Genomic DNA, 27,348 nt, shown 5'->3' with positions numbered 1-27,348 from the left:
GAGGTATGTAAGGGAAAAGGCTGCCAAAATGTTTATTTCTACAAGAAAGTCCAGGGAAGAACCTGATAAAGAGCTGTTTTGCCTGCAACTCTTATTAAAAATAAAATGAAGTTATTTTTAATTTCATTTGATGGTAGAAATTGCTTGCTGCTTGCTAGTCCTGGAGGCCCAAACTCTTGCTTCTTTCAGCCTATATGACTTTCTTGTTTCACCATCTGACATGAATTAATAACGTGAGAAACTGATTTTTCCCCCAGCCTAGGCCTAACATGACTTAACGCATATCTGCTGTTTGTTTCTTATTTTGCCAGCCCGATGAAGATCTATTTAATCCAGACTATGTGGAAGTTGATAGAATTCTAGAAGTGGCTCACACAAAGGACTCCGAAACTGGGGAGGTAGATATTGTTTTCACCATAATTATTATTTGCATTTCACATTTCCCATTCATTTTCATGGCTGGGAAGCAGAGGGAGCTTCTTAGTAAAACACAGTGATACAACACCCCTCTCCCCATCTGTCTCTTAATTGCCAAGAGTTTTTCAGCTAAGTAATTGTGAACGTCCATGCAGTTTGTCCTGCAGTCGTGTATGTATTTAAATTGCAACTATAAAATGCAGCTTCCTTTTTTTTCTTAATAACCCATACTCAAATATAGTCTAGAAAGAGACTTTTCCTTTGAATTGCACAGCTCCCTTGGAAGAGATGTACAGTAATCCCTCACCTATCGCGGGAGTTACGTTCCAGACCTTGCCGCGATAGGTGAAATCCGCGATGGGGAATTTATCCTCCTTCCCACCAGCTCCGGATGCCTGGAGGCGAGCAACGGCCGGCTAACCTTTCCCCCCCACTACTACTTACTCTGTTCTTTGCAGCAGTTCGGCCAAATGTTGTGTTTTTTGCCTTGCCCCGGCTGTAAAGTCCCTGGTGAGCTGCCCCGGCTGTTTCTTTTTTTCTCTCTCTCTCTTCCGCCCTCGAGCACTTCCTCTTCCGCCCTCGAGCCCAGTCTGGAAATCCCCGCCGCGTCGCGTTCCTTTCTTTTTTTTCCTTTCGGCACTGGCGAGGGGGATTGAACGAGGGGACGGGCCTCCGCCGGAGCTCAGTCCCCGCCCCGCTCATCATTTGGGAGTCCCGCTGGGGGATTCTAGCGCTTGTTTGTGTGGTAAAATCGTTCAAATGAAGCTGACTTCAAAACCCGCGATGAAGTGAAGCCGCGGCAGGTGAAGCGCGATAGAGCGAGGGACTACTGTAATGCCTTGTAACTTTGGTTTAGATCTGGTAAGATCAGCACAATTATGTATAAGGTGTTTTGCTCCATGGAAAACTGATAGAATTCAGGCAGGCCTCATTCCAAAATCGAGAGTTAAATTCCATATCTGGCTTTAAAATACTTAGATTCTTTTCATTTCAAATGCCCCAGAGTTGTGCTCCGTAGTGTAGCGCCTTGGGTATAGTCCTTGGCATCTTCCAAGCTCCAATCTGATTGAGAATGGAACACAGTAGTACCCAAATATGCCCATGTTACACCAACACTCCGCAGTCTGCATTGGTTGCCAATCAGTTTCCGGTCACAATTCAAAGTGTTGGTTATGACCTATAAAGCCCTTCATGGCACCGGACCAGATTATCTCAGGGACCGCCTTCTGCTGCACGAATCCCAGCGACCAGTTAGGTCCCACGGAGTGGGTCTTCTCCGGGTCCCGTCAACTAAACAATGCCGCTTGGCGGGACCCAGGGGAAGAGCCTTCTCTGTGGCGGCCCCGGCCCTCTGGAACCAACTCCCCCCAGAGATTAGAATTGCCCCCACCCTCCTTGCCTTTCGTAAGCTACTTAAAACCCACCTCTGCCGCCAGGCATGGGGGAATTGAGATACCCTTTCCCCCCAGGCCTTTACAATTTTATGCATGGTATGTCTGTATGTATGTTTGGTTTTTTATTATAATGGGTTTTAATTGTTTTTAGTATTGGATTATTGTTATACGCTGTCTTATTATTGCTGTTAGCCGCCCCGAGTCTCCGGAGCATCAATCAATAAATCAATAAATAAACAAACTTTGTAAATAGGAAGGTCCAACTCCTCTCGAGGCAGTAATGATGTCTGTAAAATGCTCACCACATTTTAAATCAGCTTTAAATCTCTGCAGTTGTCAAATTTATTACACTATCTCATCGTAAGGTTTGCATGCAGTAAACCCCAGGTTCAGTTATTTATTTATTATTTATTTATTTATTGGCTTTATATGCCACCACTCTCTGGGGACTCGGAGCGGCTTACAATATATAAAAAGAACAATAGAATACAAATCCTAAATCCAATTAATATAAAACCCACTATCTAATTTAAAAAAACCCTTATATTAGAAACCAGTCATTCCCACTCAATAACAACATACATATCATTTGTTGGCCAGGGGGCTTATTATCAGGGCTGGGCTTATTTCAGGGCATGTCCCGAAAAGCCTTGTCAGGCTTATTATCGGGACATGTCTTATTTTAGGGCAAACACGGTATTAAGAGAAAAGAATTGGAGACAAAAAATAGGTTATTGATTAACAGATGATGACTAAATGTATTATGACATTTACATTAGTCTACGGAAAGGGGCGGCATACAAATCTAATAAATAAATACATTAAAATAAATTAAAAGTACATTTGGAAGTTGATGTGCATTTTCTGTAAAGAAAGATAGATAGCTTTATTTATTTATTTATTTATTCATTCATCCATCCATCCATCCATCCATTTATTTATTTATTTGTTTGTTTGTTTGTTTGTTTATTAAATTTATATGCTGCCCATTTTTCAATCGAAAGTGACCCTGGAATGATAAAGGTTGGCTTTATATAAAGCTTTTCCTTTTCTTTGGAAGCATGTGATAGTTGGCTCTAAAGTTGTATCCATGATCATATCAATCATGGTTACACCCCTAAATACATCATACGTTTCAGCTTATCAAATTGATATTTATCTTGATGTTTCCCCCCCCCAGATTATATTTCCTCAAAGAGTTCCATTATTAGTTCTTTGTCACTTTTTGTTTGGAGGCCTCACTTCTTCTCCTTTTGTTGTTCCTGGATTGTAGGAGGTGACTCACTACCTGGTGAAGTGGTGCTCCTTACCCTATGAAGAAAGTACTTGGGAGCTTGAGGAGGACGTTGATCCTGGGAAGGTTAAAGAGTTTGAATGTATCCAAATTCCTCCAGAACTTAAATCCTTGGTAAAAAAATAAATTAAGCTTTGATTTTGATGGGGGAAAGAACTGATAGTTATGAGTGAAATAAATATTAATTAAAGAATATTGTGGTTCAACATAATTTTCTCTTTCAGAGTCGTTTATTTTAAAGGTTTTTTTTTTTTTAAATGCTATTCTTTCCTATGTCTTTTCTTGGTACTGAAACTGAGCAGCTCTGGACATTCCTCTCTTGCCTTCATTCCGATGCCTTTGCCATTTGTACTGTGGCAGTCAGGGTAGAAAATAAAGGAAGAAATAGTATTTTCTAAGTTGAAGATAGCATCCTATGTTGTCCATGGAAATTCCAATCTGTTTCTCAGTACCCTAAGCAGTGGAACCTATACACTGCTGCAGTGCTATGGATCTATTGAACTGTTTTCCAGTAAATAAAGATACAATTTTATTGTTTGTCCTTTCCAAAAATATATTTGCTTTCCAAATACTTGACACAAAAACATATTTCCTTATATTTTAACAGAGTATATTTTCCCCTTGAGATAAAGATTGGAAATTGGATATATTTCATGTGTGTTTATATATATATTTGCCAGAACAAATATGTTTAAGTAAGGGCCAAAGTATGTAATTCTGCTATCTTATATTGATTTATTGATTTAGTAGGGCTACTCATTCCCATATTTTGGTTATAAAAGCTCCCCCACTCCTGGGTTTCTGAGTTTTAAAATACTTCAATTCATAAGTTATGATTTGTAAACATTTTCTTATGTGTTCTTTTGCTGTTGTTTCATTATGTGGTTTGTAAAAAATAGTGCTACAGTATTTCTTAGTTTTTCTGCCACATTGTGAACTGATCTATAGGAGTGCTTCTGATATAGATTAGGTTTTATAATCTATAATGGGGAAATTTATGGGGCAGATATCACAGGGTGGGTTTTGGACAAAACAAGTTAAGAAAACCAAGGTCCCTAGCATTAAGTATCCTAGGGACCTTGGTTTCCTTAACTTGTTTTGTTATTTGGGGGAATGAATGAATTTTATTTCTATTTCCTATATTTCATTTGTTCTATTAAATTTATCTAATCTATCAAAATTTCATTTCTATCTCTATCCATTAGGAAATAGAAAGAATCCTTATCAAAATTGCCAAGTAATTTGCAAATCTGAGAAGTATAGGCTGAGACCTGAACCTTGTGAGATCCTAGCCAATAGAATCCCTCCAGTTTGATGGGGATCTATTTATTAGCATTCTTTGAATGTGATTCCCAAGCCACTGATATATTCACTTAATTGTCATGTTTCCAACCCATAGCTTATTGATCAAAACGTATCACTTCATTGGTTCATATATTTTGCTGAAATGTAACATTTTGTTTGTTTGTTTGTTTGCACTCCCTTAGGACTCACTTTAATTTTCTAATAATATATAATTAAAACAGCAATAATCCAGTAAAGACAAACATACACACCAAAAATCAGCCCACCTAAATAATCCAAAAGATAATTATTTCTGGAAGATAACTAAAATTGGGGCTTGTGTAATTTATAGTGGGAGGCCATTCCAGATGCTACACCAATACTGTCTCCAAGCCTCAGCCTCCTCCACTTCCCAAAAGCAAGGAAACCAGCTGCTACTTTTCCTGGCAAGATAGAAAAGCTCTGGCTAATTCAAGGGCTGAATGCTTGAAGATAGCTTGGTGTTAATCATAATAAATGATTTTAGGACCAATATTTTAAAAGCCAATACAGACTCGGCAGCAAATACATAATGAACAGGAGCAATGAATACTGGAAATATACCAGTCTGTTGCAGTTTGGAGCATATGAAGATTCAACAGCTCTTTAAAGGCAGTCCCGTGCAGAGCTGATTGCAGTAGTCTAAATCAGTGTTTCCCAACCATGGCAACTTGAAGATATCTGGACTTCAACTCCCAGACGTCCCCAGCCAGCATTCGCTGGCTGGGGAATTCTGGGAGTTGAAGTCCAAATATCTTCAAGTTGCCAAGGTTGGGAAACACTGATCTAAATGATCAGAAATGAATCAGAATAGCAAAGTCCTTGTGGATTACGTATATTCTGGAAGGCAATCAAGTCTATTACATTCTTCCCTAAGGTCTACTTGATGAATCTTTAAGGTTTACTTGTCATCATTGCCCACTCTTTACTACAGTACATATACCAGTGATGGTGAATCTATGGCACGGGTGCCACAAGTGGCAGGTGGAGCCGTATCTGCTGGCACGCAAGCAGTTGCCCTAGCTCAGCTCCAGTGTGAATGTGTATGCCAGCCAGCTGATTTTTGGTTCATACAGAGGCTCTAGGTGGGCATTTTTGGCTTCCAGAGAGCTTCTGGGGGGATGGGGGAGGGCATTTTTACCTTCCACCCAGCTCCAGGAAAGCCTTTGTAGCCTGGGGAGGGCGAAACACAAGCCTACTGGGCCCACCAGAAGTTGGGAAACACGTCATTTCCAGCCTTATGGATGTGGGCACTCATGGAAGCATGATAGTATGCGCCCAAGGTTCCCTATCACTGAAATATACTATATCATTATTTTTAGGCAATATATATGAAGAATATGTTTTGTTGGTAAATATTCATGTATTATATAGAGAGCAAGAGAATGTAGCGGAGATCAAATTCCATATTCTGATAAATTAGTGGTGAGGGAGGTTATAGTATATCTACAATGATACTCTACATACTCCTCACCATTTTTCAAATATGTCTATTGACCCAAACTGGTCAGGGACTCTCCTGATCAATAAATTTTCTTTCTTTCTTGCTTCTTCGCTTCCTTCTTCCCTTCTTCCCTAATTCATTTTTTATGTCTTAGGAGCGCCCTGCGTCAGAGTCTTGGCAAAAGCTAGTGAAGTCTCGGGACTATAAGAACAACAACGAATTGCGGGAATACCAGCTGGAGGGAATGAATTGGCTGCTTTTTAACTGGTATAATAGGTGGGTTGAAAATAGGCAATCCCCAATGGGGATAATAATAATATGACAGATTATTCCTGAGGTCCTGGAAATTTTTTCTGGTTTGCCTTATTAATTTTTTTCTGGATCACACCCTGCCTGTGTGAATGTAGATGCGACCTTTACATACATTTTAAAACTATTTTAACCATTTTGGACAATATGTTGAAAATTAAAAACATGAAACCTGGGAAGTTAACTCAGCATTTCGTACATATGATGGTTCTATACTCTTTATGCCTACCATATTTACCTGAAAAGGTATTTACATTGAGTTTAATGTTCCTCTGCCCAAAGGAAGAGTAGACAGAAAAAAATATAAATAGCAATAAAATTCCTCGGGATTGTGCAGGATTTTGTCGCCCAAGGATCCCATCTCCAGCTAGAACTAGACATGGAGCTTTTCCTGTCTCCTGTGAATGTGTGTGCATGTCACACTTGTATGCGATGTATGGGTGTGTGTTTATATATTTGCCAAATCCATATTCCAAAAAAAAAAGACAAGACAAGGGAAAGAAGGATACCAGCTAAATGAACAATGTCTAACTAAAATTAATTCATTGTAAAATAAGATGTCCCATTTCTAAAATTAATTGATCTCTCATTGACATTTACCAACCATTTATTTTATAATACACAAACAACTCTCATGTGCAAAAACACATTATACACACATTACCTTCCCTCCTTTCAGCAGAAACTCCAAAAAATAAAAAAAGGACAAAAAAGCAGGCTGGAGATGAGTTTAAGGAGAAGGGATAGCTGCACTGGAAAGGGAAGGAAAGAGGAACAGGAGAACAAAACTGGATGTGAATGAGGCGAAGGAAAGAGGTAACTGGATAGGGAAGGGAAAAATTGAGAAAGAAGCCTTGCTTAGGACCTGCAAAAGGGTTAAATTCTCAAGATGAATAGACTCTTCAAGAAACAGCTAATTTTCCACATGCACTAATATGCATTGTTCATTACACAGAATGTGGAAATAAATCCCAAGAACAAAGAAGGTTGTTTTAAATTAGGCAGAATGAATAAAAAGTTGGTTAAAAACCTCCCATAGGAAATATATTGTGTCCGAATTAGTCTGCAGGGAACTTCACCCATTGGTAAAGGAATCATTTTCAGAAAGGCTTCCAAAGTTTTGTAATGGCTGCTGTGGCATTTCCACAGGAAAAACTGCATTCTGGCTGATGAAATGGGTTTGGGGAAGACGATCCAGTCCATTACATTCCTCTATGAGATCTATCTGATGGGTCTTCGAGGTCCATTTCTCATCATTGCTCCACTTTCTACCATCACAAACTGGGAGCGAGAATTCCGCACTTGGACCGAGATGAATGCCATTGTGTATCATGGCAGCCAGATAAGCCGCCAGATGATCCAGCAGTATGAGATGGTTTATCGGGATGCACAGGTTTGTGCCACTGTATATATCTTAAGGGACTTTTTCCTGCTTGTTTTCAGCCTTGGGAATATAATCTGCAGAGTGGAGTGGGGAGAGTTGATTAAAAATAAAGCTTTTGAGAAAGGACTGTGGAAAAACCCTAAATATAGAGGTAATAAGAAAGGCCAACTTGCATTTCGGCATTTCTTAGCTAAGTAGCATCCCATGTTTGATGACTTGAAAATAAAGATTTCTTTGCCATTTTTAAAGTCAAACACACCATAGGTAATCCTCAAGTTAAAGTGTCAGTTGATACCAGGACCGCTGTCACTAAGCAACGTGGTTGTAAACGTGATGTCATGTGTGATTGAATCACTTGGTAACACAAATACGGGCAGTCCCAACTGTTATCACAACTCCAAGACATGTGGGTTGTTAAACAGGAAGCAAAGAGAGTCCCATGTAAGAACAATGGGGGTGCCATAGTGCCCCCACTTGTTGCAGGAGATAGGAAAGATGTGGGAGGCATGACACAGAATGCACACACGTCGGAGGTGGGAAAGTTGTGCAAGCTCAACAGGGTGAGGGAAGGAGGGCATATGAGTGCGGGGAAGCCTGGGAAGGAGGCTGTAGGGTGTGTGGGAGTGCAGGGAGGCTGGGGAAGGAGTATCCTGGGTGCATGTGATTGCACCGAGATCTAGGGAGGGTTAGGGTGCGTGTGAGTGTAGGGAGGCCAGGAAAGTAGAGTAGTGGTGGGTATACACAAGTGAGAAAAGTGGGGAAGGGGGACACCATGTGCATGCATGTTAATAAAATTGGGAACAAGGCTTTGATAAGCACATATGTGTGAGCAAAGGGGAATGCATGTATGTGACTGGAGAAAGGCTAGGGGTGATTTCCAAATTGACTTTGCTTGTAGGAAGTGGGCAGGGAAGATCACAAATGGCAATCATGTGACCATGGGACTATGCAACCGGTCGTAAGTGCAAGCTGTTTACCAATGCCTAAATTCTATTTATGTGAGCACAGGGTCCCTTTGTTCCATGCTTTCATAATTTTGAATAGCTGCTGAACAAATGGTCATAACTTGAGGACTACCTGAACAGAAAACGAGTGGCAGACTACAACATGGAAAAACGTGTGTGTATTGGTTACCTTTTAGTTGTAGTTCTGGGTTCACATTGCATTTCTTTGTATTTTCTGCATGTGGACAGACAAGATCCCAGATAGATAATGGAATTATTCCACTATCATGTTGAATATCTATATGAATAAGAGAATGGCCATGGCTAATTAATTGCACAGGTAGTCTTCATTTAACAACCCTAATTTTCATCAGCAAGTCTGCAGCTAAGCAAAGTAGTCATTAAGTAAAACATCATGTGACTACCCTGTTTAGTGATTACAGTTCTGGCAGTTCTGATTGCAATCGTTAGGTGAATCACCCATGGTTATGGGACATCACATGATCGCAACTTCCTCCATTGGAAGTGGCTTCTTCATTGACTTTGCTTATTAGAAGGCATCTGGGATCGTTGCAAATGGTAATTACATGATTGTGTGACACTGCAGCTGTTGTAAACATGTAATGGTTGCCAAGTGCCCAAATTGCCATCATGAGCAAGTGGCAAGGACTGGTTATAAGTCATTTTTTTCGGCACTAGCATTACTTCGAACAATCACTAAATGAATGGTCATTAAGTGAGGACTACCTTTATTGTGAAGTACCCCCTCCCAAAAAAAATAACCTTAAGTTTAAGTAGAACGTGTAAATTTCTTTTTGATGCATTTGTTTCAGGCGCCATGTAGCTTGTTGCAATATTCAGTTAACATCTACCAGGAATGCAATCATAACTGATCACTGCTAATTGCTATCTAGGAATGTAAATTTGAACTTTTTTTAAAATAATATCATTTTAGGGTATTCCTCTTCCTGGGCTCTTCAAATTTCATGTAGTTATTACCACGTTTGAGATGATCTTGGCAGATTGTCCAGAGCTGAAGAAGATCCACTGGCGATGCGTGATTATTGATGAGGCCCATCGGCTCAAGAACAGGAATTGCAAATTACTGGAAGGATTAAAGCTCATGTGTCTGGTGAGAATTTTCCAAATGTCATTGCTCTTCTGAAACATATGGAAATTTGACTCTGCAGATTACAGAAGTATATGAAAGATACCGCAGGCATGATGATGTTCGTCCATCGTGTTCTAAGAGGATCTTGACATCATCATAAAAAAAATTTAAATGTTTTTAAATCATATTAGAGCTTTTTAAAGTTTTTTTTAGCCATATTAATTGGATTTTAGATGTATTTGTTATATTGTTTTTGATATGTCCTCGGAGAGGGACGGCATACAAATCCAATAAATAAATAAATAAATAAATAAATAAATAAATAAATAAATAAATAAATAAATAAATAAATAAATAAATAAATAAATAAATAAATAAATAAATAAATAAATAAATAAATAAATAAATAAATAAATAAATAAATAAATAAATAAATAATTAATCTAACAGGTTGTGGCCTGTCCACGATGTGTCCGCAGGTGGCTGGTAAAGCCTATATGGACACAAAATGTTTTGCCACGTGTTGGGCAGACATGTGGGCACCATTGCTGCAGCATTTGCATCCCTGGTATTGCGGAGTGCTCACTTCTCTTCTGCGATGATTGTTCTGGCCTTAGATGTCTGGCAGCTTTGGTGGATCAGCATGCGCCACGTTGATCTATCTTGTGCCAGGGTTTCCCAGGAGGTGGTGTCAATATCGACAGACTTGAAGGTGCCTTTCAACATTTCTTTATATCGCTTCCTTTGTCCCCCATGCGGTCGCTTTCCTTTACACAGCTCACTATAGAGGAGCTATTTCAGGATGTGATGGTCTGGCATCCTTGCATCATGTCCTGCTCAGTGTGTCTGGACCTTTCATCAGCAGGGTGTGAATTGATGGCAGGCCTGCTCTGGAGAGGACTTCTGTGTGTGACACCTTATCCTGCCACCAGATCCTTAGAATTCTGTGGAGGGCATATATGTATATATGAAAGTGTATTCATTTCTTTAAAATTTCTTAGGTCTGAATCAAGTGCTATTATACTTTATAGTATCTCATTGTTCTGTGGCTTCAAAATATAACAGAAAAGATTCATTATAGTTTTCTGCTAGCTAAATATTTCTTCTACTATGGGCATCTAGAGCCATAGAAACTGAAGATTTTTGTATGGTTTTCAATGTATTAGTTAAATCTGATGGCTTATGAAAGCTGCTTACGGTTAAGTGACTTGAAATATAGAAAGGTTTCCTGTAAGTTTTCCTAGCTTGGCAAAATTAAGTCTGTATGTTCCTTAGAGGATGATTGGATGAGCAAAATATCTGCTGGCTTTAAAGATGTAAACACAGTCCCAGGCTTCTAGAACTGAAAACAATATTTTTGACCTTCAGTAAGACCTTCAGTCAACAAAAATATTGTAGCAGCATTGTTAGGAAATAAAGCCTACTCCTATCATGTTCCTTCTGTAACTTGACTATTATGATCTTTCCTTGAATGGTAAACAGGAACACAAAGTGCTGCTGACTGGGACACCCTTGCAGAACTCAGTGGAGGAGCTCTTCAGCCTATTGAACTTCTTGGAACCACAACAGTTCCCATCTGAGACAGCCTTTCTTGAGGAGTTTGGGGATCTCAAAACAGAGGAGCAGGTAAACAAGAAAACAGTTAAATAAATTCTCCACTGATATACTTTGAAGCAAATACTTCAGAAGAAAAGGATTTAGGGGTAGTGATTTCTGACAGTCTCAAAATGGGTGAACAGTGCAGTCAGGCGGTAGGGAAAGCAAGTAGGATGCTTGGCTGCATAGCTAGAGGTATAACAAGCAGGAAGAGGGAGATTATGATCCCGCTATATAGAATGCTGGTGAGACCACATTTGGAATACTGTGTTCAGTTCTGGAGACCTCACCTACAAAAAGATATTGACAAAATTGAACGGGTCCAAAGACGGGCTACAAGAATGGTGGAAGGTCTTGAGCATAAAACGTATCAGGAAAGACTTCATGAACTCAATCTGCATAGTCTGGAGGACAGAAGGAAAAGGGGGGACATGATCGAAACATTTAAATATATTAAAGGGTTAAATAAGGTTCAGGAGGGAAGTGTTTTTAATAGGAAAGTGAACACAAGAACAAGGGGACACAATCTGAAGTTAGTTGGGGGAAAGATCAAAAGCAACATGAGAAAATATTATTTTACTGAAAGAGTAGTAGATCCTTGGAACAAACTTCCAGCAGACGTGGTAGATAAATCCACAGTAACTGAATTTAAACATGCCTGGGATAAACATATATCCATCCTAAGATAAAATACAGAAAATAGAATAAGGGCAGACTAGATGGACCATGAAGTCTTCTATGTTTCTATGTTTCTATGGGTCATTGAGTAAGCTTTTGGCTACAGTGACAAAAGGGTATAGATATGAACAGTGCAAAAGGGATGCCCAAACCACGGGATGACTGTACTTCTTTTGGATAAAATAGGCCTCTGTTTTTGTATTCTAATGTGTGCTTTTTTTTAAAAAAAGAGAGAACACAATGTAGCAAATTCAAATATTCATTATACATAAACATATCCCCAATTTCTTCATATACAAATATTGTCTGTCTTACAAAAATATTTCTAGTCATATGCAAGCAACCGTATTTAAAACCATATGTAATTTACTTGACAACAAACCTAATTCACCAAGATTTTCATTTTTCATATATCACTGGCTGTTTAGGTGTACAGTGAACCCTCGATCATCGTGAGGGTTCCGTTCCAGGACCCCAAGCGATGATCGATTTTTCGCGAAGTAGCGGTGCGGAAGTAAAAACACCATCTGCGCATGTGCAGATGGTGTTTTTACTTCCACCGCCGCCCGCAGCGCGTTGCTGGGGCCGCTCCCCAGCTGGGGAGCGGATCTGGGGTTTCCCCAAGCGCGCGCGCCGCTTCCCAGCTGGGGAGCGGATCTGGGGTTTCCCCAAGCGCGCGCGCCGCTTCCCAGCTGGGGAGCGGATCTGGGGTTTCCCCAAGCGCGCGCGCGTTGCTGGGGCCGCTTCCCAGCTGGGGAGCGGATCTGGGGTTTCCCCAAGCGCGCGCGCGTTGCTGGGGCCGCTTCCCAGCTGGGGAGCGGAGCCGGGGTTTCCCCAAGCGCGCGCGCGTTGCTGGGGCTGCTCCCCAGCTGGGGAGCGGATCTGGGGTTTCCCCAAGCGCGTGCGCGTTGCCGGCTCCGCTTCCCAGCTGGGAAGCGAAGCTAGGCTGCCCCAAGCTCGCGCGCGCCGCCCGCCCGCCCACGCTGTTGCCGGCTCTGCTTCCCAGCTGGGAAGCGGAGCTAGGCTGCCCCAAGCTCGCGCGCGCCGCCCGCCCGCCCACGCTGTTGCCGGCTCTGCTTCCCAGCTGGGAAGCGGAGCTAGGCTGCCCCAAGCTCGCGCGCGCCGCCCGCCCGCCCACGCTGTTGCCGGCTCCGCTTCCCAGCTGGGAAGCGGAGCTAGGCTGCCCCAAGCTCGCGCTCGCCGCCCGCCCGCCCACGCTGTTGCCGGCTCCGCTTCCCAGCTGGGAAGCGGAGCTAGGCTGCCCCAAGCTCGCGCTCCAGCCCACCGCCGCTGGGGTCTTACCGGGGCAAGAGGGGGAAGACCCAGGGAAGCCTCTGCCCGGCGGGGAAACTCCACCATCTACGCATGCGTGGAAGGGCACGCATGCGCAGATGGTGGAGTTTACTTCCGGGTTGAAAACTAGCGAAATAGCCCTTTCGCGATCCTTGAGGACGCGAAACTCGAGGGTTCACTGTATACGCATTTATACTCATGTTCTTCTCCAAGGTGCCTTTACTATCTGTTGCATGAACAGTTACATGGTACATACTTTCTTGCTGAAACTAGGAGCAGGAAAACAAATAGAACAGTTACATGGTTTTGCTCTAATATGATAATCTTGGAATTTAAGCAGTTACATATTCAGCAATTACACATTCAGCCCTGGTATCACTGAGAATTATTTACTGTATTACTTCCATGAATTATTGATAAAGAGTTATATATGGTATTGGTAGATTATATTTTTTAATCCGGTCAGGTGAAGAAACTCCAGTCTCTCCTAAAACCCATGATGCTGCGACGGCTGAAGGATGACGTGGAGAAGAATCTAGCACCTAAACAGGAGACCATCATTGAAGTAGAGCTGACCAACATCCAGAAGAAATACTATCGAGCCATCCTGGAGAAAAATTTTAGCTTTCTATCCAAGGGTGCTAACCAGCATAACATGCCCAACCTCATCAATACCATGATGGAATTGCGCAAGTGCTGCAATCATCCCTACCTCATTAATGGTAAGAAGCAGAGCTGGAAGTTGTGCACTCCGGCCCACTTAATGTATGATGGGGAAATTATGGTGCTTCAATTTTCCATTTGCCCATCATGTTTTGTTTAGTTTTTTTGCTACCTTGCTAGTTAGTTGATGGTAGCATTATGATTGCTTTCATTCATTTTTCATTTGGAAAGCCTCGTGATAGTAACATATCACTCTGTGTGCTTACCTAAAAGATTGCTTGTGGATGAATCAAAGATGGAGAACGCTTATATGTGTGTATAGAATGTACGTTTTTAAAGAATGTATGTTTCATAAAGGGATAAAAACTGGCACTTGCATTTGCTTTGTATTTTCTTTAGAAAGCCTTGGTAAAAATAAGGAATAGCACCAGAGGTTCTCTGTTGTATGATGGGATTGCTTTTCAAATTGATTACGCAACTTAATTCCTACTGATTCCCCCCACTCTCTATTTCTGGGTTAGGAGCAGAGGAAAAGATCCTAGAAGATTTCCGTAAAACCCACAACTCAGAAGCTCCTGATTTCCAGTTACAGGCAATGATCCAGGCAGCAGGCAAGCTGGTGCTGATTGATAAGTTGCTGCCAAAGCTGATTGCAGGCGGGCACAAGGTGTTGATCTTCTCCCAGATGGTGCGCTGCCTTGATATTCTGGAGGATTATCTCATCCAGCGGCGGTCAGTATAGCCCAGAAGCTTATACACAAAAGAGCATCATTTGGATCAATTCTAAGCAGTTATTTGGCTATAAATTCATAAGACTATATGTATCTTCTAGTGCATATACTAGAATATACTATTTTCTTACCATTGTCTTAGGTTCTTTCACCCTTTTGTTGTTTTTTCCTCTTTTCTCTCTGATTTTGTTCTTCTCTGCATGCTGTTTCACACTTAGATTTTTTATCCTTTTGAGAAGAAATGTATCTTTCAAACATATATAATACCTATATTGAAAAAAAAGTTGAACTGAAATATTTCTCCAGCTCTTTGTAAACACAATTAGTTGCAAGACTACATTTGGAATATTGATGTGATCCAGCATCTGTCTTTATAGAAGGAACATGCTGCAGCTCAGAGATCAATCAAATTGTCAATGTAGTCATTAGAACTGCAGGATTTCCTCCTCCCTGCTCCCTTCGCCAATTACTTGCTGGCAACACTGTCCTTTTTCATGTTAGTCATTTTGCAAATATCTAAAATAAAATCCTGCCATTATAGCAACAGACAAAGTCCTCAGGAAAAATAGAGGTTGTGGTGCTATGCAGAAGCTGTAGGAGATTAACTTGAATGACACTCATAGAGCACTGTAGAGAAGAAAATAGCCTCATGGACTAAGCCAGTGATGGTGAATCTGTTTTGGTTCATGTGCCAAAAGGGTGTGCCCACATCTATTCTTTCCTCCCATGCTTGTGCACCCCTCTGTGCTGCCCTTGCGATTGTGCACAATTCCCCCATCTCCATGCATGTACACAGGCCTCAGTGAAGCCTGGGATGGTGAAAAAACGGCCCAATGTGCAAACCTGAATTTCGGCAAAAATGGACTTCCGGTTTGCCCGTTGTGCTGTTTTTTGCACTCTGGAGCCTTCAGGGAAGCTTCCTGAGCCCTGGAGTGTGAAAAACAGCACAACAGGCAAAGCGGAAGTCGGTTTCCTGAAGTCACCACAGTGCACAATACAGCACAATGGGCAAACTGGATGTCTGTTTTTCTGAAGTTCCAGTTTGCCCATTGGGCAATTTTTTTGCACTCTGGAGGGCAAAACGGCCTTCCCCAAGGCTGAAAATCAGCATGCACACTGGAGCTGACATGGGGCAATGCCTCGCGTGTTTTCCAATATGGCTTTGCATGTCACCTGTGGCACCCATGCCATAGGTTCACCATGGGACTAGGCACATTTGCTGGTCTCACAGCATTCAGTTTGGAAAGGAAGTGGAAAAACATAAGAGAAGAAGTTAAAGGAAAGGAACCAAGTTTTAGAAAAAAATATATTACTGAATGTCTTTGACTTTTGGATGCTCTATGTCAGTTTCTCGGACAGAGCATTGATCTATACTTGAATATTTATGCTCACAGATCAAAAATAGATTTCCAGCAGGCTCCATTCATATAGCTAGTCAGGTAGCAAACTAGTAACCTTATTCTTGTAGACTTAGATATTAGTCAAGGCTGAGAAAAATCCAGTTGTCTGTTGTTATGGTATCTGACACCATAAAGCTGAGAAATACTTGTTCAAATGCATAGTATAATCTTTGGATTTAAACCATGCATCATCTCACAATTTGTTGGCATTATTGTGAAAGGGGGAGGCTAATTTCATACCTTTATCATCTAGATTAGCCTTCTTGCATTCTTAATGGGCATCAGGTTGGGGAAAGTTATGCTAGACCAGGGCTGTCTAACTCCTGGTCCACGGGCCAGATGCATCAGTGCTGGCCATGTCTGGTTTAGCAAAGTGTGGAAAGTCCTGATACATCACATCATGACATAAGTTTGACACTCCTGTGCTAGACTAAGTTAATTGAATCATTTTTTACTATTCTAAAGCTGTATTGCTAATGTGGGTCGATGGAAGCAAGGTTTCTTCGTCTTATAGTAAACTTCTAAAATAATACATGGACTTCCATTTATACAGATATACTTACGAGCGCATTGATGGCCGGGTTCGTGGGAATTTACGCCAGGCTGCAATCGATCGCTTCTGCAAGCCAGACTCAGACCGTTTTGTTTTCTTGCTCTGCACAAGGGCAGGAGGGCTAGGCATCAATCTTACTGCTGCTGATACCTGTATCATCTTTGACTCAGATTGGAATCCACAGAATGATCTGCAGGTATTTGAGAGATGAGAACAGATGGCCCAAGGGGGCAATTGAGGAGAAATTTAGCGTTATCTCTGGGAATATAAATTATGTAGAAGACCCATGGAAATATGAATTCAGCTGCTCTGAAGACAAAAGTGCTTGAAAGGACATGGATCACAATAAACAGAGTACTCTTTCCAGTTTTATACGTGCATACATTTGATTTGTTTTATGTTGTTACTTGGATTGATATGCCCCTTATGTAAGGAGATTCTGAACAGTTTATAATATTCTTAGCGTAATAAGATTAAAAAACATAGAAATACAAAACAGCAAAGTAAAACAAAGGCCCAAAGCACATTTTCATCAACTAGAATAAAAGGTACATACCCCATCTGGAGGGAAAAAGAATCTCTTAAATCTAAATGTTTCATTAATGCAAAAGTAGATTTATGCATGCATAAAAATATATGTTAAGTGTACTGATTCTTTCAAACTGTCAGGAACTTGCATGATGTCCAGAAAACCAAACCTAAAGTGCCCTGTTGCATTGCAGATGATAGTTAAGGAGAGAAACCAGCAAGAAAGGAAGTGTGCTGTCCAGTTAATTATACATGCACACTCTTGCTGCTATGGGATTACTGTGTTTCTGGAGGGGCAAGCTTTTTGCTTCCACAATAAAGGACGCAGACCCTCCTTATTGTATACTTTCCAGCTCTGTGAAAGAAACTATATCTTGTATGGAGGGAGGGGTGAGAGGATGTGTCAATTTTGTCTTTCAAATTGATATTTTACTGTATTGATATGTTTCTTGAACATTCAGATGGGTCACATTTTGATTATTTAATGAGATACAGCGGATTAATTTACTACGGTTGTTTTTGTTTCATAGTTCATGTTAGGGCCCTTAGCCTGATAGCTAATCTTCATTGGCTCAGTTCAGATTTTGGGAATCCCTATTGGGAAGTATAGTGGTACCTCTACTTAAGAACTTAATTTGTTTCGTGACCAGGTTCTTAAGTATAAGCGTTCTTAAGTAGAAGTAATTTTTCCCGTAGGAATCAATGTAAAAGCAAATACAGTGGTACCTCAAGATACGAACCCCTCGTCTTACGAACAACCCGAGATACGAACCCGGGGTTCAGAAAAATTTTGCCTCTTCTTACGAACTTTTTTCGTGTTACGAACGGCAAACCTGAACTTCCGGGTTTGGCGGTTCGGGAGGCTGCTGGGAAGCCCCGCAGCCCGGCTGTCACCTTTTAAAACAGCCAGGGGGCTTCCCAGTTGCCTCCCGGAGCCAAACCCGGAAGTTCGGGTTTGGCGTTCGGCTTGGAGAGGCTGCTGGGAAGCCACCCGGTTGTTTTAAAATGTGACAGCCGGGCTGCGGGGCTTCTCGGCGGCAGCGGCAGGTACGTAAGACGAAAACGTTCAGGAGGCCGCTTTGGGTTTTTGGCTGGGAGGGAGGGCAGGAGGTCCGACGCTGGGGGAGGGAGTCAGGAAGGTCCTCTTGCTCCCCCCCTCAGCGAAAAACACAAAGACGGTCTGCCATCGCATGACAGGCAGGGCGGAGCAGCGTGGAGCAAAGGGAGTCTGAAACCGCCAGCAGCTTCAGTTTCCCATTGCTCCGCGGGCGGCGGCAGACCGCCTTTGTATTTTTGGCTGGGGGGGAAAGCAGGAGGCGCAGGATCAGGCCGGCGGCGGGCACGGGAGAGGCAGCAGGTCTGCATCCTGGGCGGGTGGGCGGGCCGCGGGCGAGGAGGCGCAACCGAGCGGGCCGGCTCAGGCTCTGGCTAGGACGGGGCGGGCAGCGGCTGGGCGCGGCAGCGAGGGTGCGTCTGACTCGGGGCTGGCGGCGCCTGACGCAGCGGGGAACAACAGCGTGGGAGGCAGGAGAGGACCAGGCAACCGGAGCAGCGTTGCCGCTGCTCCCGGCTTGGCTTCCCTGGCCGCCTTGGCTTCCCTGGCCGCCTGGCGCTGCGATCTTCCAATCTTCCCTTGGCGATCTTCTGATCTTCCCTGGCTTCCCTGGCCGCCAGGGAAGCGGCCAGGGAAGCCAAGGGAACATCGGAAGATCGCAGCGCTAGGCGGCCAGGGAAGCCAAGGGAAGATCGCCAAGGAAAATGCCCAGCCCAGCGCCCCCCCCCCCCAGGCGTTTTCCTGGAAAGAATGCCATCCACCACCGAGCTTTTCGTAATCTGTTTAAATTTCCTTCACTCCCCCCCCCCAACATTCCCCGCCTTGCCTCGCTTGACTGGCCAGAGGACATGACATTCATCGCCTCCCGTGCCTCCTTTGGCTTTGCGATTGGACGCGCCTCCCGCCGCTCTGCCCAATCGCAAAGCCAAAGGAGGCACGGGAGGCGGTGAATGTCATGTCCTCTGGCCAGTCACGGGAGGCAAGGCGGGGAATGTTGGGGGAGTGAAGGAAATTTAAACAGATTACGAAAAGCTCGGTGGTGGTGATTGCACTCCTTTTAGAAAAACGCCTCCACGGGGGCTGGGCTGGGCATTTTCCTGGAAGGAATGCCATCCACCACCGAGCTTTTCGTAATCTGTTTAAATTTCCTTCACTCCCCCAACATTCCCCGCCTTGCCTCCCGTGACTGGCCAGAGGACATGACATTCACCGCCTCCCGTGCCTCCTTTGGCTTTGCGATTGGACGCGCCTCCCGCCGCTCTGCCCAATCGCAAAGCCAAAGGAGGCACGGGAGGCGGTGAATGTCATGTCCTCTGGCCAGTCACGGGAGGCAAGGCGGGGAATGTTGGGGGAGTGAAGGAAATTTAAACAGATTACGAAAAGCTCGGTGGTGGTGATTGCACTCCTTTTAGAAAAACGCCTCCACGGGGGCTGGGCTGGGCATTTTCCTGGAAGGAATGCCATCCACCACCGAGCTTTTCGTAATCTGTTTAAATTTCCTTCACTCCCCCAACATTCCCCGCCTTGCCTCCCGTGACTGGCCAGAGGACATGACATTCACCGCCTCCCGTGCCTCCTTTGGCTTTGCGATTGGACGCGCCTCCCGCCGCTCTGCCCAATCGCAAAGCCAAAGGAGGCACGGGAGGCGGTGAATGTCATGTCCTCTGGCCAGTCACGGGAGGCAAGGCGGGGAATGTTGGGGGAGTGAAGGAAATTTAAACAGATTACGAAAAGCTCGGTGGTGGTGATTGCACTCCTTTTAGAAAAACGCCTCCACGGGGGCTGGGCTGGGCATTTTCCTGGAAGGAATGCCATCCACCACCGAGCTTTTCGTAATCTGTTTAAATTTCCTTCACTCCCCCAACATTCCCCGCCTTGCCTCCCGTGACTGGCCAGAGGACATGACATTCACCGCCTCCCGTGCCTCCTTTGGCTTTGCGATTGGGCAGAGCGGCGGGAGGCGCGTCCATAGGCTTGGTCGGGTCGCCGCAGCACCCTCCCTTCGCCAACCCTTTGGCGGTCACCGGTGGGCTTAGGGTGCCTCGGCACCGACTTCGCTGCCCCTTCCCGAGCCCAGCCCCGTGGCATTCGCTTTCCTCCCGCCCGCAGTTGACTGATCGTGGGCTCCTTCGCAACCTCGGAGAGCTTCCTGGTTTTCGTGAGCTTTCATGCCCTGGAAGCTCTCCGAAGTTGCGAAGGAGCCCACGATCAGTCGGCTGTGGGTGGGAGGAAGGCGAATCCCCCGTGGGCTCCGTTACATCTTCCGCTGCCAGCCAGGCCATGCTGGCGGCAGCGGAACAATCGCCTTCCTCCCGCCCGCAGCCGACTGACCGTGGGCTCCTTCCCGAGCTCCCTTCCTGAGCCTCCCGTTCTCTCTCCCCCCCCCTCGCCCCTTCGCCTCCCTGTGTTCCTAGGAGAAGTGCTGGGGATTGAGGCAAGACAGACCTTCTGCTCCTCACCAGCACTTCTCCTAGGAACACAGGGGGGCGAAGGGGCGAGGGGGCGGAGAGAGAACGGAAGCTCAGCATTCCGTCAGCCGCAGCGCTGGCTGTCAACTTTTCTTTTTAAAACTGGGCAGGAGCTGAGTTGCCTCCCCATTGCTAAAAAGAAAAGTTGACAGCCAGCGCTGCGACTGACGGAATGCTGAGCCTCCCGTTCTCCCCCCCCCCCACCTTGCCCCTTCCGGTTTCGGCGTTCGGGAGACCGCTGGGTTCCCAGCTGTCTCCGAACGCCAAACACCAAAGCCGAACTTCCGCCTTCAGGAGACAGCTGGGAAGCGGCGCGGCTCTTTTAAAAGATGACAGCCGGCCTGGGGGGCTTCCCAGCACCCCCGAACCCTGTGCTGGCAAGCCCCCCAGGCCGGCTGTCACCTTTTAAAAGAGCCGCGCCGCTTCCCAGCAGTCGCGGAAAGCCGTTTTTTTGCGGGGGGTTTTTGGTTGCACGGATTAATTGACTTTACATTGTTTCCTATGGGAAACAATGTTTCGTCTTACGAACCTTTCGTCTTACGAACCTCCCCCCGGCACCAATTAAGTTCGTATCTTAAGGTACCACTGTAATGCATTTTAGCAAATAACCCATTAGGAAAGAAATAAAAGCTTGGAATTTGGGTGGGAGGAGGAGGAGGAAGAAGTGAAGGAGGAGGAGGAGGAGAGTCGCTGCCGAAGGAAGACGGTGAGATGAGAGAAATAAAAAAAAAGAGGGACTCTGAGGCGGCGGGGAGGAGCATGTGCCTCCAATACACCCGGTGTGAGGCTGCCTCCCATACACTGTCTGCTGCTGCTGCTACCTGCTGCCTCTTCCTTCCCATGCTGAAGGGCTCCCCTCTCCTCTCTCTCTCTCGCTTTGTAGCCGGCACCTTACCTTTGCTGTGGTGACTCCTCGGCTGCCCAGAGCGAAGGGAGCGTTTCTTTTCTCTGGGCGCTGGCAGAGGTTTATTCCCTGTCCAAGTGTCCAGATAAAGGAAAATGCTTTGTTCGTTCTGGACTGCCAAAGCCTCCTTAAGCGCCACCAAAAGGCTCCTCTGGCAGCCCAGATGGCCAGGATTAAAGGGTGAATAGCCTTCGTGCTGCTCACAAATTTCCTGGGAAATTTTTCTGGGCTCTGGTTCTTAAGTAGAAAATGGTTCTTAAGTAGAGTCAAAAAGATCTTGAACACCCGGTTCTTATCTAGGAAAGTTCTTAAGTAGAGGCGTTCTTAAGTAGAGGTACCACTGTAGTTTAAATATTTTAAGGGAGAAGTGAACATTGTCAGACCTTTAGCCATATTTACCTTTCAGAAGCCTTGACTTTGCCTCTTTCAAGGACTCCAGATGTTATCAGGTTATAATTTTAAATACGCCAGATGAGGAAATTATTGCCCTACCATAATTAATTTTAAATTTTAATTAGATTGATCTTTAGTTTTGTCCTGACCCCACCTATTTTTGGAACATGGCTCCCAATGTACTGCTGAAAAGTGGAATGATGCTGGTGAAGGCATGAGTGGAATATGATGATTTAGGTGATGGCATGAGTGGGATATATATTATTCTTGAGGAAACCTAATCTTCCCCTCACCCCAGTTGCCAATTCTACTTTGAGTGATGTCTTTCTCCTCCTGTAGGCTCAGGCTCGCTGCCACCGAATAGGGCAAAGCAAGGCAGTTAAAGTCTATCGCCTCATCACCAGAAATTCCTATGAACGAGAGATGTTTGACAAAGCCAGCTTGAAACTAGGATTAGACAAGGCAGTGTTGCAGGATATCAACCGCAAGGGAAGCAACAATGGGGTAAGGGTATCCTCTACAGGCAAGACTGAGAGGTCTTCTAATCTTTATTCCCCTTCCTCCTTAGATTTTCATGTCAACTTATCTCTGGAAGTTGTCATGAGCTCCTGTCTTTTTTCCCATTCTGGAATCAATCAGTCTGTCTGTTTCTGGAAGGTGCAGCAGCTCTCCAAGATGGAGGTGGAAGACTTGTTGCGAAAAGGTGCTTATGGGGCTTTAATGGATGAGGAAGATGAAGGATCCAAATTCTGTGAAGAAGACATTGATCAAATCCTGCAACGTAGGACCCAAACCATCACTATTCAGACTGAAGGGAAAGGCTCCACATTTTCCAAGGTTGGTCGTGTGCCATGGTGGAAAAAAATTATCTAAGTTTATTGTGGGGAATTGTTTTTGTTTTTATTAGCCATATGCAAAAAAGAGCGTGATGGGAGTCTACAGCTTCTTGTTGCTTTGTATAAGTTCTGTTGTTATTAGATAGCCATTTTCCTCCAAACCAGAGATATAATTCTCTTCATGAATTCCACCTTCCACCTTGGAACCCATTGATCGTGTGAGTTACAGTCCTACAACATCTAGGATGATGAGAGCTACCGTCCTATAACATCTAGAAGACTACATCTGATTCATTCCTTATGTAAAGATTAATTTTTCCTGCTTTCATATTGCATTATATTCTTAGCTTGATTGTATTATGTATCAATGAAAATAAGTAATTTAGAAAGCAAATTTTATTTAGAATTATCAACTGAATGATTGGTTCATATTCTATTAAGACTTGACTTAGCTGAGTCGTTATGTGGTTGTCAAGAAACCCAAACCAAATTAGAGTTTGCCATGATCACTAAGTCTGACTTGTTGCAAAGAATGGAGAAGAATATTTTAACAGAGATGAAACACAAGAGTTTCAAGCCATCGTCTTCTGCTTTTGCCCATATTCGTATTTATAAGATCCAAAGGATCAAGGCTTTCATAAAAATAACAAAAGCAACATGCCATTCCAGTGTGGCTTCAATTCATTTTATGGTTGCTTGTAAGACACCGCTTGAGTTGTGTAGGCACATAGTTGCTTTAAGCATTTATTATTATTTATTTATTTGACTTCTATGCCGCCTAATCCCGAAGGACTCAGGGTGGCTTACAACAATAATAAAAATACAATACAAATAGATATAAAGATCCACCTCCCCTATGGATGTATCTGGTGAGATATTCATTTAAGAATTCTTAATCTTCAAAGAGATGTTATGAATTGCAAACCAACTGTTCTCATCTATGCCAGGGCAGCTTTTTCCAACTAGGGCCCATCCAGATTGAAAAATACTCTCTTAGGGTCGAATGCTTTTTTTTTTTTTTTACAGGATAAACCCACTTATTGAATTTCAATTCCTACTTGTCTCAGCCAATTGTGGGAATGATCAGAGGTAATGGGAATTGCACTCTAATAATATCTGGAGGGCAACAGGTTCTAACAAATTCTTTTGGATGGTCTTTTTAAACATGATACTTGGCTTGGCATATAGGGTTTATGGGGAGTTTCTATTATTCTGTCAGTTACAATCTATTAATTTGTGTTTAACTCCCAGGCTAGCTTTGTTGCTTCGGGAAACAGAACTGACATTTCATTAGATGATCCCAACTTCTGGCAAAAATGGGCAAAAATAGCTGAACTGGATACTGAGGCAAAGGATGAAAAGGTAATTATGATGTATTTATTCTGGAAACTTAAGTTGCATTCCCAATTTTACTTAGTGTCAGAGCTGATTGCAAAAGGTTCCCCTAATTACACATTGGTTAGGTTTAAAGATTTTACTGAGGTTTTGGAACATTGATAATATATGAGATGAATGCAGAGTATATGTAGAGAACTTCTGCAGGAATTCTTGATCTTTCCATCTCTATCCTCAATCTGCTTTGTAAATATTGATATTGAGCTTTTGTTGACATGAGTAGTGTGTTATGATGCACAAAACAGGATATTAATAGCTAAACAATTGAAAAACATTATGAAACATTATTTTTGTTATAAGGAGCCTTGGTGTTTAGGAGGAGGCATGGTGGCACAGTAGTTAGAATTCAGTATTGCAGGATAATTCAGCTCATTGCCAGGAGTTTGATCCTGGCCGGTTCAGTGTTCCATTCTTACAAGGTTGGTAAAATGAGGATCCAGATATGTTGACTCTGGGGGGAAATATGTTGACTCTGTAAAGCATTTAAAGAGAGCTATAAAGCACTATAAAGCCATGTAGAAGTCCAAGTGCTATTGCTGTAAGACAACTGAGGCAAGGCACAAATATGGGAAGATTCTGAAATATCCATAATGGTTGGGGAAGATGATGGAATTAGTAGATATAGCTAAATTGACTTGTTTGATTAAGAAAATGACAATGACTACTTTTATTAGTGGCTAGAAATCCCTTGCGGATTTTTTGCTAGAGAAAGAAAAATAATAAACTTCTGATTTATGGAGATGACGATCAGAAAGGGTAAACTTTGAAAATAATAAAATTATGATGTAATCTTTGAGAGAGGGCAAAACTAGGAAAACCAGAAACCACTTCTTTATAATCGTTATAATCATTTATTTTTCCTAGTATTTTTCTTTCTTATTTATTTACTATTTTTCTTTATTTATTTCTAAATACTGTATTGTTTTAATCTTGTTAAAAATTCCTTCATAAGAATTATAAAATCTTATTCAGGCTATGTCAAAGCCATTCTGTTTAGGACTATAGCTATACAACCTACCACATTGAATGTAAAATGTCTATCTATACTATACTATACTATACTTCCTTAATCTACTTGCATAAAATCATTCAGAATAAGTTAAAAGTGCTTTTACTTAAAATCAGCTGGAATTTTTTTTTAATGAACGAAAATGTCACTACCTCAAGATAGATTGTCAAAGAAAAGACAGTGATTGATTTTGGTATTAACATTTTGAATGATGCTGGGTGGTATTTTAAAGCTAAATATTCAATACTATTTAAAAATGTAACTCTGTTTCTAAATTGAACCTAAAAAGCAATGTATCCTTATCTTTACATGTAGCAATTTAGATACTCAATGCTATGACAGCAAATCAAGGGATATTGTGAAAATGTAAAATTTTGGAATATGTAATTAAGGTTATTTTTTTTTTACTTTTTGCAACATCTACTTAAAGAAACAAACCACCATAATCCCATGCTGACAAGGACCAGACAGAAACTTCATTGATATTTAAAAAATTAGGGTTTTCTAATATTTTGTGAAACATATTTAGTTGAGTGAACATCTTGTATTTTTTAATTTTTAATTTGAAAATAGAAAGATCACTTTGAATTAGGATTTTATATATCTAAAGCAAATATGCTGATAATGTTGGAGAGGGACAGGCCAAGCTGGGGGAAGAAGTCAAGTAGGGAATTAGTCTGGAATCTGTACATTTTTTTTTGAAATATATTTTTATTGATTTTTATAAAATGGTTACATAGAAAACAAACATAAAACAGTGCACAGTGCATGTGCCCATCACCTAACAGACAAGAAAACCCTCCATCACCACCACCACCCATTACTAGGGGTTCAAAATTTACTAGTTTGTTTATATATATTTCCTTGGCTCTACCTTGCATTAGATATTACTAAAAGAGTGATTGCAGTTTATTTTTCAAATTTACATCACAGATTCTACTCAACATATAACCTTTCACCTTATTCCATCGAGCCATCAGCTTCTCCAGTTTGTTTTCATCAAAATTGTTTAATCTTATTTCCATAATTTCAAAATGTATGTGATCCACCATGTACCAGTACCAATTCTGTAATGTCTATTTTATAGACTCTTTCCAACCCAATACCACTACTGCTTGAGCACTTTCCAATGCTGCGGTTTTTATTTCTTTGAATTCTCCTAGTATTCTCCTGGAATCTGTACATGAAGAGGCTGAAGAGGGTGAAATCTGACCCTCCTTTGAATGCTGTTGAACCTCATCTAGTCTAATCCAGATGTAAACCATCAATCTGAAAAGATATCTGTTTGTAGGCTTGAGCAATAAAATAGCTAATTGAACTCTGGATCTCATTCACGTGTGATAGGCAGCGAATGAATGGATCACGATTGGTTTCTCTATTTGCAATCAGCTTGGAAAAAAATTAGTATTTTCATCTTTGGATCACAGTGCTCCAGTAGCTTTTCATTATCTTTCTCTGACAGCAGTATATAGATAAACCATAAGTTATGACTACAACTGAGCACAAAATGTATGTTGCAAAGCAGGACAGTGTTAAGTGAATTTTGTCCCATTTTGCAATCATTCTTAACACACTTGCTAAGTTAATAACTGTGGTTGTTAATATCACGGTGAAGTAAATGTGGTTTTCTCATTGACTGCTTGTAAGAGGGTCGGAAAAGGTGACTCCAGGACTTTGCAGCCGTCATAAATATGAGCCAGCTGCCAAGTGTCTGAATTTTGATTGTGTTATCATGGGAATGCTACAGTGATTGTATATGTGAAAAGGGTCGTAAGTCACTTTGAATGGTCACTAAACAAATGCTTGTAAATCAAGGGCTATCTGTAATTTGTTTAATTTAATTTAATAATTTATTGAGTTCTATGCCGCCCAATCCCTGTGGGACTCAGGGCAACTTACAACGATAAATAGTACATACAATAAACAAGTCAAATAATTAGTAATAAAAACATTAAAAAACCATAATAAGCCAAAAAAGAATTAACCAATCGAATCCACAATTATACAGAACAGTTGCAGTTGGACATGATAAGATGTTACCTTTGCGGCCCTCAGGCCTGGCTGCAAAGCCAAACCTTCACAGCCTTTCAGAAGGATAGTAGGATGGGAGCAGTGTGGACATCGGGGGGTAGTTGGTTCCATAACGTCGGGGCAGCCACAGAGAATGCTCTTCCTCACTGGCTCATCAAGTTGCATCAGCATCTCTCTTTTACTCCCTACACTAGTG

At 42.5% G+C, this 27,348-nt stretch overlaps 1 protein-coding gene across 7 annotated transcripts in view; it reads left to right on the top strand.

Moving 5' to 3' along the window:
- CHD6 (chromodomain helicase DNA binding protein 6) overlaps positions 1–27,348 on the top strand; it is a 178,905-nt gene that overhangs the window by 105,445 nt on the left and 46,112 nt on the right. For 6 of the 7 annotated variants that reach the window (XM_070744910.1, XM_070744909.1, XM_070744908.1 and 3 more), the window contains 12 exons: positions 312–398; positions 3,085–3,219; positions 6,027–6,148; positions 7,331–7,574; positions 9,465–9,641; positions 11,103–11,246; positions 13,654–13,909; positions 14,372–14,582; positions 16,535–16,730; positions 22,221–22,385; positions 22,539–22,718; positions 23,969–24,079. In XM_070744910.1, the coding sequence (XP_070601011.1) occupies positions 312–398; positions 3,085–3,219; positions 6,027–6,148; positions 7,331–7,574; positions 9,465–9,641; positions 11,103–11,246; positions 13,654–13,909; positions 14,372–14,582; positions 16,535–16,730; positions 22,221–22,385; positions 22,539–22,718; positions 23,969–24,079 (2,028 nt within the window). The remainder of the gene's footprint in view (positions 1–311; positions 399–3,084; positions 3,220–6,026; positions 6,149–7,330; positions 7,575–9,464; positions 9,642–11,102; positions 11,247–13,653; positions 13,910–14,371; positions 14,583–16,534; positions 16,731–22,220; positions 22,386–22,538; positions 22,719–23,968; positions 24,080–27,348) is intronic. The other variant, XM_070744907.1, reaches the window with a different exon arrangement.

Source organism: Erythrolamprus reginae, chromosome 3, assembly GCF_031021105.1.
Source record: "Erythrolamprus reginae isolate rEryReg1 chromosome 3, rEryReg1.hap1, whole genome shotgun sequence".
Classification (NCBI taxonomy): domain Eukaryota; kingdom Metazoa; phylum Chordata; class Lepidosauria; order Squamata; family Dipsadidae; genus Erythrolamprus; species Erythrolamprus reginae.
The sequence above is the reverse complement of the archived record's forward strand: the minus strand, read 5'-3'. Positions and strand labels throughout refer to the sequence as shown.